Consider the following 14,659-nt stretch of genomic DNA (forward strand, 5'->3'; position numbering starts at 1 on the left):
TAAAAATCCAAAATTCAGTTTTTAATATAATGTAATACAAAGAAAATGAATTTAAAATAGCAGACTTAAATAAAAAAGGTTTTTTTTTTGTATTCATTTAATTCAGCTAAAACTGCAATTACGTATTTATGAAACATTTAAATAATATGATATATAGTCTGTAGATTAAACAAAATAGTATGTAAACAGGCTCATTTATTGATACATCGAAAAATAATGTAAGAATAAATATAGATAAATTGTTGCTTAGTAAATTATAGAATTAAAATTAGTGTACTTTTTTTATTTAAATTATTAATATAACATAATTTTTTTTTGCTTAAATTAGGAAACATCTATATTTTCAAAAATTTACTAAATAAATTATAATAAATAGATTATTTTCACTTCCATGCAATAATATACCCTTAATAGAACTTCACCATAAATATAAATTTAGCGCTTCTAGGTAGTTAATTGTATTAACTTGCTTCTAGTTAAAGCTATGAATCTTTATAGTCTGTTATGTATTATTTGTTAAAATAAAATAATGTCCATATTCGTTCTGAAGAAAAAAAAATGTATACATATAAATAATAATTATTTTATTTAATATTGTTACATTAAATATTGACTTAATAACAGATTTTATACAAATAATTTAAAATTGTATTATATTTTTCCTTACATAGCTTCAATTTTTACTTATTTCTTTGGAATATGTAAATTATTATATAAAACAAAATAATGTTAATTTTTCATTAAGATCGAAGAAAAATAAAAATTTCAACTTGAATTAATATTAACCTAGAAGATTATAGGTTTAAGTGTTGAATTTTTGTAAAGTTTACTTAAAATGGCATGACATCATTATATTTGTAATAGCTTATATTATAACTGAAAACTTTTAACATTGCACACAAGTCTTCCGAAAATGTTTTGTTTTAAGAAATAAATCTTATTTTTCAAATAATTATTATGCAGGAAATGATATTGATTATTTAATAATATAGCTGCGTATTAATAAAATTGGTTAATTTAGAGATGGTGTTGTGATTTCGGCATAAGGATCAATGTTAATTTGCTTTAATTAGTATGCCATTAGAAGTAAACTTAACGTAGAACATGGTTGTTATATAGACATATGAAACCAGAGAGAAATATTGTGTTATTTGTAGCAATGTTCAATTTTATTATTAATTAATATATGGCTGTGAATTGTTAATTGTTATACTTAGATACGTGGCTTGGCAATATTTTAGTTAAATAAAACTATCAAATCAATTTGGTGTCCTTTATTTGAAATATACTCCAATATTAACATATGCAATAGTGTAAGTGAAATTTCAATATTATTTAATTCTAAAGCACATGACGTAGGACTGTTATGCCATAAACTTTTGGCATGACACTTTGATAAGTATAATTCTCCACTTATTTTTCTTAAAAATGGAATTTACTCAGTCCACCTATGTTTGCAACTTGTACATACATAATAGAGCCTCATTTCTTCTTCAGCGCGTCTTGTTTGTCCTTGGAAGAAAACGGCTTCTCTGTGATTACATTTAGGGCACATATGATCCTTAGTTCGAGGTAGAGTTGGATCGCTCACTACGTCAGGATTTATATGCGTCAGTTCGTCTACTTCGTGCATAATTTTGTTTACGTATACGCAATTTGAGTCAGCTAATTGTTTATAATCGCAATTTCTACAAGCATACATAAGAACTTTGTTGTTTTTGTCTTCCCGCGGATAAAGCATGTTGTTGCATTCTTGGCAGAACTGAATACCTACATAGCCTGGTCCACCGTCTTTTCTCCCAATATTCATTTCTATGTTACGTTTTGTTTCTGCTCAATTTAAAATGTACTCAATTATAATATTCATTCACTTAACATGAGTTTCTCTATAAATCGTTGAGAACAATAAAACTCAATCAAGTTCCACACAAAACATTGATGCCGACTCCGACCGAGATATGACAGACTGACAGTTGTCAGTTTTCATCTGTCATTACATCATCACAGAGTATAAAACAACTGTTACGTTTCATTGAAATTTTACCACACTACAGATTTGGGCTGGTTTCAATAAATTCCGAGTTATGAATTAATTTAACAAAATAACATATTTTAAATTTTAAAACGATGACGAACGATAAATGAATATTATTTAAAGTAAAGTCCTATATTATTACTACTATCCTTTATTATTAGTGTTTGATGGCCGATAATTTTTGTTTTTTAAGGCAATGAAAATTTTGGTCATTTTAAATATTTATTTGGAAACAAAATATTGAATGTGAAACTAGCAATACATTTACCACATTAAATATCGGATAAAATTAACAGTACAATAAGAGAGACAGAACTAAATGGTTAACATTATTTTTTTTATAAATAAAACTCAATACTTTTTAAATAATAATTAATAATATAAAATTTGTTAATGACACGAGATTGTTTGCTTTTTTCATTGTTTATGAGCATAAAATATACAACAAACAACAACAACAACAGGTAAATTTCCCACAGCTGGGCATGGGCCTTCTCTCCCTCTGAGGAGAAGGTTTAGAACATATTCCACCACGCTGTTCCAATGCGGTTTGTTGGAATACACATGTAGCAGAATTTCTATGAAATTAGACACATGCTCACTATGTTTTCCTTTACTACCGAGCACGAGATAAATTATAAACACAACTTAAGCACATCAAATATTTAGTGGTACTTGTCTGGGGTTGATTTCGCAATCATCACTTAAGATGCACGCGTTCTACCCACTGGGCCATCTCGACTCTAAATTATAGTATTGGAAAAATAAGTTATTTTAATATGATTTCACATTCTATTACATTTATTTTCTTTTGGATAACATATATGTATTTTAAGCTTCTTTTTTTGTTTCCTTCAGTAATCACTTCTCTGACAAAAGTTTTTCATAATTAACACATGATTTGGAGCTTTGGAGTTAAAAAAAGATATAAGACGTTCATGTCAGTATTATTTTTAATTGGTTGTTTGAGTTATTAATATTTTTATGTTATTTAAGACACTTTAATACTACAAGTAGATATGTAACTATGTCCACAGTTAATATATTATTAGTATAGATGTCATACAACTAGCAACATTTAATTTTTTTTTCTGCGTTTGGCAGTCTTGTTGATTTGGAGGCATTGGTTGGCCAGATATTATTTCTTTTCCTATCCGTAGCCGATTGGTGTCGTGCTAGCCTTATGGGTAAGGAGTAGTTTTGTGTCAAATAATTAAAGTTATTGAGTTACATTTGTAAAATCTTGTGCTTGATAAGTGTAGATATATTCCCAACTATGTGAAAGTGATGAAATGCAAAAAAATCCCTTATAAAACCTAAAATATTCTGTGTCATATATCCATGCATAGGTGTCGGCCATGGCGCAGACATGTTTTTCTCGTGGTGTATAAATAAATCCTTTTCCATCTGCTTTAGGCGAGGATGGTTATAAGGTACAATAAAACAATGGCAATTCATAACATCGCGTTCATAGTGTAGTGTATCGATTTCAGTGATCTGTATAAACATTAGTGTTATCCGGCACTTTAAATTGCAGGTAAGCCCCGTGGTATACGCACGGCGCGTAAGCACGTGAACCATCGCCGTGAGCAGCGATGGGCAGACAAGGAGTACAAAAAAGCCCACATGGGCACGAGATGGAAGGCTAACCCTTTCGGTGGAGCATCTCACGCTAAGGGCATCGTCCTGGAGAAAGTGTAAGTATAAAGTACGTTTCAGTTTCACTCGTATTGTGCATGATATTTGTGTTCGTTTGGAGGATTGTTACTTGGAAAGTGTGCAGTACAGTGCAAGGAATGTTAATGAAGTGTATAAGCAATCAGTGCGTGTGTACGTGCAAGAAAGTGTGTCGGCGTCGGCGGAGCAGTCTTCTGGGAATTGGTCACTTAGCGATGTGTCCGCGCGCGGTTTTATTCCTGTGAATGTGTTAGTGCTACAATCACAGGATAATACTGCGAGCGGCTGCGTCGCGTCTCATCGATCATACTGAGACTCGGCGCTACATGTGGGTCAATGAACTTCACGTGGGGAAGCAAGCATGGTGTTTATGCAGTAGATATATAATGCCGTTATTTTATTATGAATTTTTATGTGACCGTTTTGTTTACTATACAGCGTTATTTACACAGTGTCACTAGTAATCGACTGCATAGTCGAGATGTGTACATAACCTATTCTGTTATTTGAGTTTTGGACTGTAATTTACAAATTCCACAGTGGCGTAGAAGCTAAGCAACCTAACTCTGCCATCCGGAAGTGTGTGCGTGTTCAGCTCATCAAAAACGGCAAGAAGGTGACCGCTTTCGTGCCTCGTGACGGTTGTTTGAACCACATTGAGGAGAACGATGAAGTGCTAGTAGCAGGATTCGGTCGTAAGGGTCACGCCGTCGGTGACATTCCCGGAGTTAGATTTAAGGTTAGTTTTCTACAATCTTTACGGCAGTGTTTGTTTTTAAACCAGTTATTACTATGTTCAATGAAAAGTTGTTTGAAAATCATAATTAATGCATTAGTTATACTAATAATCAAACAATAAACAAAACAATCTTATAATCTACTTATTGTTTAAACAATTATTTACCAATTTAAGATACAAATACAGATGGATGTTAACTCGAGATAATTTTTTAGTCATTAACTTTAATTCTTGTTTCTAATTGTTGTTTCTCGATATTTGAATCTGGTAATTTAAAGCTGAGCATTCTGATAAACTATTTCTTGCCACTTTAATCAAATACCTTGTATTTATTTTACTACCTAGGTGGTGAAGGTGGCCAACGTTTCACTCCTAGCACTGTACAAAGAAAAGAAGGAAAGACCAAGGTCATAGACCTACTTCATTGTGATAAGGTAAATATCTAGATTTTATAAAACTTTTTCGATTTTGTTGTAAGTCCTAGCTTAGATTTATAATTAACTGAATTCTGGTGTTTAGAGTGTCAAATCTCATGCCTGTATTTTAATGACAAGACTTAAAATTTATCAAATAAAATGTAATAATAAAGTCCACGAAAAGTTGTAAATTGTCAACATAGTAGAATATGTTTTTTGTTATTAATACTTCAATGTCTACCCTAGTGATATGAACTGAAAATAATTTTGTAACAAAATCCTTAAATTAAGACATAATCTCAGTTCATATGAACTAAATGATGTTAATACAATTTATTTGCTACTGCTGAATGCCATGACGTTACACTCTTACTGATATATCCTCTTATATTTTGTATAATTATATCATCATTTGTATCAAGATAAAATGTTATTTTCTCTTGTTTCAGTGCTGCTGGGTGTGGTGTTGCTCATAAGTGTAAATTTATAAAAATGCAAAAATCAAATACACAATAAAGTCGTGTATGCCAAATATGTTTTTTTATTTTAACCAAATTTATAAATACTTGAAAACAAGTACAATCAGAAATGTATCTAAATGAAATATCCTCTTCATAGGCCCTAATATGCTTTGAGTATAATCCGCCCACGGTTAAAATGTGATACGTCCTGCGCCGCGCAGTATTGCGTCAGCAAACAAGCGTCAATTTTCGTACGGCTTAATAGTTGTACGATTTTTTCGTTATCTACTACAGCATTATTTTAAATATATATGGTTATACAAATACAATTATTTTAGTGATAAGATTATAACTAGATGAATATAATTTGTAAAGAGAGGTAACACTTTCAGATAAAAATATATAATAATTTCTGCAGTTACATATAAATATTTGTTCACACGCAAAGTAGTATTTACCAATGACGCTTAAGATTGACTTTGGGTTTTTCTAAGTCTGAAAACTATTTAGCAGAAAATCATTGCTAATGTTTTTTCGGTTCAGAACTATCATCCTCGATATCTATTGATAAAATTCCATCACATTCTGATAACACGTGGATTATGTTATCCAGCGTCGATTGAGAAAATACGCGGCTTAGACGGACAGGCATTTCGCAGTGTGTATTTGTCGAAAGTATTGTTTTTTAAAGATTCGCACCATCATTCACCGGTGTGACACTTATTCACATTCACAACTAGAAATGAAAAGCCTTTTCATCAAGCCGACCCACCTGAAAGCACTTTCCGTCAGCTGTTAGTTGGCTAACTATACACATTATAAATAAAAAAAAAAACTAACTATCAAATGTGATATGAAGATAAGCACACTTTTAAATTGTAACTCTAACTCAATCATTCGCGATAAGTCAGATTATTCTAATATATAACGTTCTTAGTCCTAATGTTCGATCGCAGTTGCGAATTACTACTATTTTTATTTAAATACTGTAATCAATTTCATTTTCAAGAGTGTTTACTATTTAGTTCCTCAGTATCAATCATGCGAGTATTGATAGTTATCAAGCTATGTTAAAAGCAAACGAACGAAATCCAATATTTGTTCTAAATGAATAACATACAACTCTGGACATCGTATTATTACCAACAATCGTGTGCCAAATCGATGCTTAGTCTGTTCTGTCTGGTCGGACGGAACTTCGGGAGGAAGGAAAGGAAATAAAACAACTCTTATTATTTATTGCTAAATATATTTCATTGCTCTGATTACATATTAACTGCTATTAAAAATAGGTTAGCTATACACTTGCTGTCTAATATTCTAGGCAAGATAAATAGTGAATAAATATGAGTTAGTTCTAAATACGGTTGCTAGTATAATTTTTACACTTTTTATAACAAATTGACTAAAAACACCAATTTTTTGCTAAATTCAGTACACTTGATACAGTAGCGTGGGGCTGAAATGCTGACTTGTCTAATTAGTATGCTATATGCCTCTACGCTGCTTTATGTGAATGCAGTATTTTATTTAGTGCACTGAATAAAGTCATATGTAAAAGCCATCCTAAGATATTAAGTAAATACATTCAATCGGAAACATGAAGTTTACACTTATACATATATGTTTTGTATTAGCAGCAAAAGGATCACACAGCATTCATTAAACGTTAATGAAGTTTAAAAATAAGTGCTCTTTGAAATTCAATCCTGTTATTCGACGAGACTGCTTCCTTATTTAAATATTTTTTAAATACTAGTCATTAGAAAGATTTCACTTACACCTAATAACTTTTAAGAGATTGGGGAATAAGAAAGATGCATATTAATAAACATATAACAAAAATGCGATTGATATATTTTATCGCACGTACCATTTTACGAAATAACACTCAATAAGGGGTCTCATTAATTTTAAAACAATTTCGCCATGGACTTATAATAATCTTGATAACAGAAAAAGCAACGATGGCTATGTAAAGGCACCGTTTGTAAGATCTAGCCCTATAAACTTAGTTCTAAAGATAGATAACTACTCGTAAGGTTAACATGATATCGTCCCTCGTAAACGGAGTAGTCTGTTTGAAATGAAATAACCGCAAAAGCGAGATTGTAATGTAGTAAAATATCGACGAGATAAACTTTTTCTTTTTCTTATATAACTGTTTTAATTTATAACATGATCTTTTTTGTTAAAATATAAATTACCGTATTTTCATAAAGAAAAACAAAACTAATACCAATTATGTCAGATAAAATATAAATATCTAATTATGAAATTTAACCTTTTAATTATACGTAATACGACGAATTAGTTTAATTTATATTTATGATTAGTGCGAACGAAACTAGTGCCGTTAAGTCTATGTCTACACGATGCCTACTCAAATATACATTTTGTAAAACATTTTTTTTGTTTGCGTTTTAAAAGTCCAAAATAAGACTAAAGCTAATTTATATTGAGACTTCGTTGTTCTGATAAGACGACTTAAGAATATTACGTGTTACATTATTATGATGTATAGCTGTTATTTTACTTTTAATTAAATGGAAATTGTGAAGTTTGCAACTCATATATATGCCGCACAGATAATTAATCTTTCTTAAAACAATAATAACATTATTTTTAATTCTGTTAGTGCTAGTTTTCTTTTCATGAATGCAGCTTTAATTTAATTTTACACGTTACAATTATATATTTAAACTGGCAACATTAGATGCCATTAGTAGTAAAGAATTTGCATATTTACATAAAAACTTTCGCTAAAAATAACTACATCCAAAATTTTACAAAACTCAAAAATAGTACATATTATATTTTCAATCGTCACTACACAAGACCCATCCAAAAATACATTCCTTCGAGTATTCAATAGCCAAACCTAGAATCACAGACGATGTCGAAAGGCCCTAAATGTTAAGACGAATTCATTATATAATATAAAGATATTTTAATACCAGACTCAAGCACAAAACTACATATAAAATACTCATAATATACATTAAAATTTATTTGAAAACACCACATTTGTGTAGTGTAAAACGCGCCCTCTGCAAGACTACCCCGAATTATGCAAATTACTTTATATTGCATAATATGTTCCTAAGAATTTAAAGTTCAGAAGTAACAAAGGTCTCTGTATAAAATTCACAAATCTTAATCATATCCTAAACGAAATAAATGATCAAGGAACTCTGTATTATTGAGTTTGTAATTACTTTTAATTATCAACTCTGACTGTCACTTTAAATATCAAATAAACAAGTAGAAATTTGCCTCGTATACATTTTTCTTATTTGTTACACATAATATTTGGAACATTTACAATTTTTTAGTAGTTACAATAAGGTTACTTTAATGAATATTATTATATGTAACTTCAAAAAGCCCAAAGTCTAGGATATTATACATAGTACTCAATATAAAATAATACATATGGTTACACAAGTTTGCAAACAGTTGAAGCCTTATTAATTTCTAAGGATCACGGTCTCAACAATTAATAACATGAGCAAAGTATATAAAATAAATAAATTGCATAAAAATGTTTAATAATATCAACTTACAGGCTATGTTCGATCAACTTACATATAATATTGTTTTGTGCTATTTACACGAGGACAATATGGGCGTTATAACGTTAATCCTCAAAGCTGAAACTCATAATATATGCGACATAAGAAAATATATCATTTACATGTATAGAATACTGGGGAGGAATGTGACTTACGGTAGGTTTAAGACTTTCCCCTTGAAATAAAACAGAAAGTGTTATGCAGTACAGAGAGGAGGTGAAGGATTGTATTTTAATACATATTTCATTTCCTCAAAACGAGATGAAAGCCCATTACTCTAATGTATGTCACACGTGGATGAGATGACACTTGATTAATTTTAGTTAATTAAAATAATTAATCACATTCTGTAAAAAAATGAAATATCTGTTTTCAATTCGTGTAAACTGCTCTTTAAAGTATAAATCATATTACATGATGAAAAAATTGAGTTACTAAATAAAAATAGAATATATCCTAGTGATCTATTTTTTAGGCAATATTAATTTTGTTAAATTCGATTGTTTTGAATGAAATGTTTTCGATGAAATATATATTTTTTTCTTTATGGTTCGAATTTTTAGATCCAATTCCAAGCATTGAAAGCTATCAAGGCTCTGAAAAATATTGTAAATGCAAGTTACCTTTAAAGTAGGCTATCTGTTCATTCAAGTTCCCTAATAATTTGCAACATTTGGCAACTGATCTGTATCGAATATTTATTGTATACGATGATTAAATGCAAAACGTTAACAATTTACAAACATTCTGATTAAAGTGTAGTTGTTACATATTTTTGTTGCTTTAAATAATAAAGTTGCATTTTTACAAAAGCAGATTTGGCAACATTTGTGTTGCCAACAAAAATTTATACAAAGTTGTGGCTAACAATTGCAAAATGTTACCAACACAGAAATTCCCAAATTTTCCGATGGCAACGCACCATTATAATTACAGAACAGCTTATCAAAAGGACAAAAGTAGTTGAGAAATATCTATTTTGATATAATATAAAGAATGTTGATACTATTCTAAGTATTCTACTTTGTTAAGTCTTTTTCAACGATAAATTGTACATTCTATTATTTTTATATTCATATAATATACTTTTTTAATTGAATGTTATGAGATTTTAGAGAATACCGAGATGGGTTTCAGAAGATGGAAAACAACTACATAATCGAAATCTATGAGCAGACCCAGTATTTAATACAATATGCGCCCCGGTGCAAGCGTTCTAACGATCTTTCTTCATCTCAACATAAATTTCAATGGTCCAATAGCAATGGACTAAGACCTGACTCTGACTCTGACCTCCATCATTGGAGAGAGTTTTGCAACACCTGCACACTGGATTAAGACGGGCCTGGTCACGAGGATCATATTATGTTTTCAATTGTTTATTTTTTATTGTTTCGTTTAAATCCCATTGAAAAAGACTGGATATTATATACATGATACATTTGAATAAGAATTATTAAGTATCAGGTGGATTTAGATTAATCTTTACAATATTGTAATTTTTTTTTTAACTTTATTTAAATAGTGTTTCTACGATTACGACGGGCGACGCCGCGGTACAATCTCATTTCGAGAATTCGCGCTGATTTCTGAAAATAAATTAAACTTTATTATTAGTTATCTTCATAACCGAATACTGAGTTCCGCTATCAATCTCCAACAGAATGATTAACTAACATAACCCATAAAACTTCACGCTAAAGTGCAGAGTGCTCAACTACTTATCTCAACAAGATTATACAGACGATAAAATAGCGTGTAATTAGTACTTTTTGACTTCCAGGCAGAATATATTATATATATGTAATATTGTATTAAACAATTATGACTGTATTTTTAAATTGAGCAAGGAATAACTACTGAGTTTCTTACTGGTTCTTTTCGGTAGAATCTACTTTCCGGTAAAAGTGGTTGTAAAAGCCTACTTGAATAAAGTATATTTTGATTTTACAATACATTCTAATCTACAAGCACGCTCCACGCGTCACGCGCCGCACGTACCAGCGCCCGCTGGGGCTAGGAGTCGGGCGCGGGCGGGGCGGGGTAGTCCATGGTCTTGATGTAGGCGACGGCGGCGCAGAACTGCGTCCACCAGTACAGCGCCTCGCCCGCCAGCACCGCGCCGCCCAGCGCGTTCACCAGCTCCAGCGTCGACAGCAGCGACGGCGGGTTCACCTGCGTCATTTATTGCACGCGTTTATGTTAAAAACGGCGATTAGGCTTCGCATAACAACAACAACAACAGCCTGTAAATTCCCACTGCTGGGCTAAGGGCCTCCTCTCCCTTTGAGGAGAAGGTTTTGGAACATATTCCACCACGCTGTTCCAATGCGGGTTGGTGGAATACACATGTGGCAGAATTTCTATGAAATTTGTCACATGCAGGTATCCTCACGATGTTTTCCTTCACCGCTGAGCACGAGATGAATTATAAAGACAAATTAAGCACATGAATCAGCGGTGCTTGCCTTGGTTTGAACCCGCAATCATCGGTTAAGATGCGTTCTAATCACTGGGCCATCTCGACTCACTGGGCCATCTGGACTCTCAGGCTTCGCATGTGTGGGACATACTCATAAAGTGCGCTTAGCAAAAAGACACTATATTTTCTAAAATTTAGTCATGTAAGCGTATGAAAATAGTTTTTTTAATAATAAACCTCATAGCATATAAACGTTAGCACTCGGTTATCCATGTATACGAAAAGAGTATTAAAACAAGCAAATTGAATGCAAGTGACACAGCATAGGGTTTTAATTTGTATGTAAGTTTTTGTCTATTTCTTACACGCTAAATTACAGTCTTCCGAGGATGTAGTTTTTATAACATACCATATTTTTTCATTAAAATACTAAGACAATTACTATTATATATAAAAGCTCTGAACGAGTGTCGCACCTTGATGATGACGAGCACGAGTGCGGGCGTGACGTCGTCGGCGGCGGGCGGCGCGCCGTCCGACAGCGCCAGCGTGGCCGCCAGCGAGCGCATGCAGCGCAGCACGCACGACACCTGCCGGACCATCGCGACGGGTTACGTTTATCTGTCCACTGGGTCACCCGTCAGGGCGACGCAACCACCGGACAGCATAATCATTCTTTTCACCGACAGACCTCTAGGCCTTCCAGGTCAAAAAAATTGATCCGACCATGGAAAATAATCCGGGTTAAGAGGGTAACGTCGAGGCCCGTATACGACCTGACCTACACCATGCAGGTTACGCTTTTTTTTTTCTCGCTGGAAAAACGCATTACGCGCTTCCCCCACTGGATGATGTGATGGAAAGTGGGGGATGTGTGGGACCCCCCGGAGTACTGGACGCCGAGTGCGCCCAAGTACGCCGGGTTTACCCACTAAAAAACCAGCGGTACCCGTTCCGTCTTTCGATGGACGCCACGGGATCGCTTACGCATGCTACCGTGACGCCCTGACGGTCGGCCCACCTATGCGGGCCTCTAACATCTAGGGGTGATTCCCGGGGTACTGGGACCCCCCTAGTCCCATGCAGGTTACCCTATAGAGTGTGTTGATGTTAAATTATTTAGATGACCGGGGTCTGTTCGCCAATGGTTCACAACCTTGTCCCGGGGCGCGCGGTAGACGGGCAGGTGTCGCAGCTGCAGCTGCGCGTGCGCGAAGGGCGCGGCCCAGGCGTGGCGCGCCGCCAGCCCCACGCGCGCCGCGCTCGTGCTGCCGCTCAGCCGCCGGATGTGCTCGCTCAGCACTCTGGGAAAAGCATTTTATAAACAATATAAATTATGAATAATAGGGAAGATGCGATATTTATATTTTTGTGTTTATTTTAACGAACTCCATATAGGATATAGGACCACGAGTATATTAAAAATCTAAAATACGGTATTCCATTTAAAAAAATTGTACACCTATGCCGTTAATAGACCATTTCCTCTGCCCCAAGGTTGCCTGGAAGAGATCGCTCTTCAGCGATAATGCCGCCTTTTGTGCCATGCTTTATTTTTTTATATTTATTTCCTGTGTGTTATACTTATCTTGGTGTACAATAAAGAATATATTATATTTATTATCATTACGGTACTTTACTGAAAAAAATGCGGTTTCAAAATCTCAATTTCAATTTTCGCGCGAAAACGGATCTTTATTTTGCATGACGTCACTTTTTTGTAAAAATTGAAAAATAAAAGCTTTGTTCACGTATGTTTCGTGCCAATGTGTTCATGTACTTCAACAAAGTTTTCAAATAGATGGATTTTGACTGAACCGTCTGACACAATACTCAGAAAAAGTGGTTTCAAGCTGAAAAGAGGAATCTGGAGCCTTGACGCAATTAATTTTCGTTTCAATGTTCACTTTTTTAAAACTATAACTTCCAATAAATAGTCATAACAGGAGTGACGTCACTGAACGCTAATCAGTGTTTTGAACAACGTCACGTTTCACGTTATTTCGATTCGTAATTATTGTTAAAAAAACAAAATTATATCAAATATAAACCTAGCACTGGTACCCTTTAAGATGTTTTTTAACATTTTAATCGCAACATTTTCATAAATATTTTATTTGCATGTTCCGCATGTATTTTAATGATTTGTATTCAAAAATCGCTTAAGTATTTTATATCATGATGATGATATATGATGAGTAAAAAAATATATGTCGGTATTATTTTAAATTAAATCGTTAAAGATGGGTTATAAAGTTTTATCATCGTTGGAGATGATGAATAATAAAATGTGTAATAATAAATTAGCTATGGAGTAGTTCAATTATTAATTACTAATATTCCTTGAATACTGACTGATCTCGTGCGATATCTCCATCTCCGTTGGGGAAGAGCACGTGCAGGTACAGTCGGGAGAACACGGCCCGCTCCACTGTTATCTCAGCGCTCTCCAGGATCGTCGACGTCGCTCCTAAATTATTGCAGAAATGTTTAAATAATCGAATTCTTCCATTGAAGTTGTCTCGTCATTTGTATCAGATTTACCTTCCCACGAGGGATCGGCTTTGACCTCAGCCGTGATCGTCTTGATGCTGGCCGTCAGTCGCGTCGCTCTTTCGTCCATCAGCTCGCCACCTGGTTGCATAATTGACAGTTTTTTTTGTGGTCAAAGAACCAAAAAGAAAACGGTTAATGTTCTGTTTTGATGTTTTCATAGGCCTAATCATCCTGGCACTGGTATATAGTAGGAACACAATTCAAGGGATTGGAGCAGTCACCGTTGAGCAGGGCGTGCGCGTGCGTGTGGTGCGCGGCCAGGCGGCGAAGGGCGGGCCCGCGCTCCAGCTGCTCCAGCACGCGCGCCGCCGCCGCCGCTCGCGCGCAGCACGCGCACTCCCAGCGCACCAGCTTGATTTGGCTGCGGACAGGCGGGGCGTTAGAGCGGGCTGCGGGGTGGGTCGGGGGCGCGGGGGCGCGGGCGCCACTGACCTGTGCAGGTCGTGCAGCGCGTGCGCCAGCGCGGCGCGGCAGGAGGCGAGGTAGGCGGCGTAGGGGCGGCGCGCGGCCAGGTCGGCGCGCAGCGCGGCGGCCAGGCGGGCCGAGCGCGCGCCCGCCGCCGCCAGCGCGCGCGCCGTGGCCGCCGCCTCTGCGCCGCCGCCCGCGCGCACCCACTCCGCCAGCGACGCGCTCGTGCAGCGCTGCGGACACCACCACGCTCGTCACTGGGATCGGATTCTCCGAGAGTTGTGGCACTAGATGTACGTTTTGCCGAGTCCAGGAATATGCAAGCCTCTAGAGAATCTAATGTTGCGGATGAGATTTTAAATTTTTGGCC

At 35.0% G+C, this 14,659-nt stretch overlaps 3 protein-coding genes across 6 annotated transcripts in view; 1 reads left to right on the forward strand and 2 right to left on the reverse strand.

Annotated features, from left to right (window-relative positions):
* Positions 1–1,259: 1,259 nt before the first annotated feature.
* LOC124537570 (DNA-directed RNA polymerase II subunit RPB9) lies at positions 1,260–1,966 on the reverse strand. Its single transcript, XM_047114447.1, has one exon. The coding sequence runs from the start codon at positions 1,808–1,810 to the stop codon at positions 1,436–1,438; it is 375 nt and encodes a 124-aa protein (XP_046970403.1). The 5' UTR covers positions 1,811–1,966; the 3' UTR covers positions 1,260–1,435.
* A 1,113-nt stretch (positions 1,967–3,079) lies between these two features.
* LOC124540408 (40S ribosomal protein S23) lies at positions 3,080–5,399 on the forward strand. The gene is made up of 5 exons (XM_047117936.1): positions 3,080–3,222; positions 3,573–3,732; positions 4,253–4,451; positions 4,797–4,885; positions 5,317–5,399. Exons 1-4 carry the CDS (start codon positions 3,219–3,221, stop codon positions 4,863–4,865), a joined length of 432 nt encoding a protein of 143 aa, XP_046973892.1. The 5' UTR covers positions 3,080–3,218; the 3' UTR covers positions 4,866–4,885; positions 5,317–5,399.
* A 5,014-nt stretch (positions 5,400–10,413) lies between these two features.
* Positions 10,414–14,659, reverse strand: part of LOC124535176 (receptor-mediated endocytosis protein 6 homolog) — a 28,410-nt gene continuing 24,164 nt past the window's right edge. For all 4 annotated transcript variants that reach the window (XM_047111302.1, XM_047111287.1, XM_047111295.1 and 1 more), the window contains exons 25-32: positions 14,314–14,522; positions 14,103–14,242; positions 13,870–13,959; positions 13,681–13,795; positions 12,482–12,629; positions 11,802–11,915; positions 10,905–11,078; positions 10,414–10,492 (exon numbers count right to left, since the gene is read on the reverse strand). In XM_047111302.1, the coding sequence (XP_046967258.1) occupies positions 10,920–11,078; positions 11,802–11,915; positions 12,482–12,629; positions 13,681–13,795; positions 13,870–13,959; positions 14,103–14,242; positions 14,314–14,522 (975 nt within the window). In that variant the 3' untranslated portion in view covers positions 10,414–10,492; positions 10,905–10,919. The remainder of the gene's footprint in view (positions 10,493–10,904; positions 11,079–11,801; positions 11,916–12,481; positions 12,630–13,680; positions 13,796–13,869; positions 13,960–14,102; positions 14,243–14,313; positions 14,523–14,659) is intronic.

This window comes from Vanessa cardui, chromosome 2, assembly GCF_905220365.1.
Source record: "Vanessa cardui chromosome 2, ilVanCard2.1, whole genome shotgun sequence".
Taxonomy (NCBI): domain Eukaryota; kingdom Metazoa; phylum Arthropoda; class Insecta; order Lepidoptera; family Nymphalidae; genus Vanessa; species Vanessa cardui.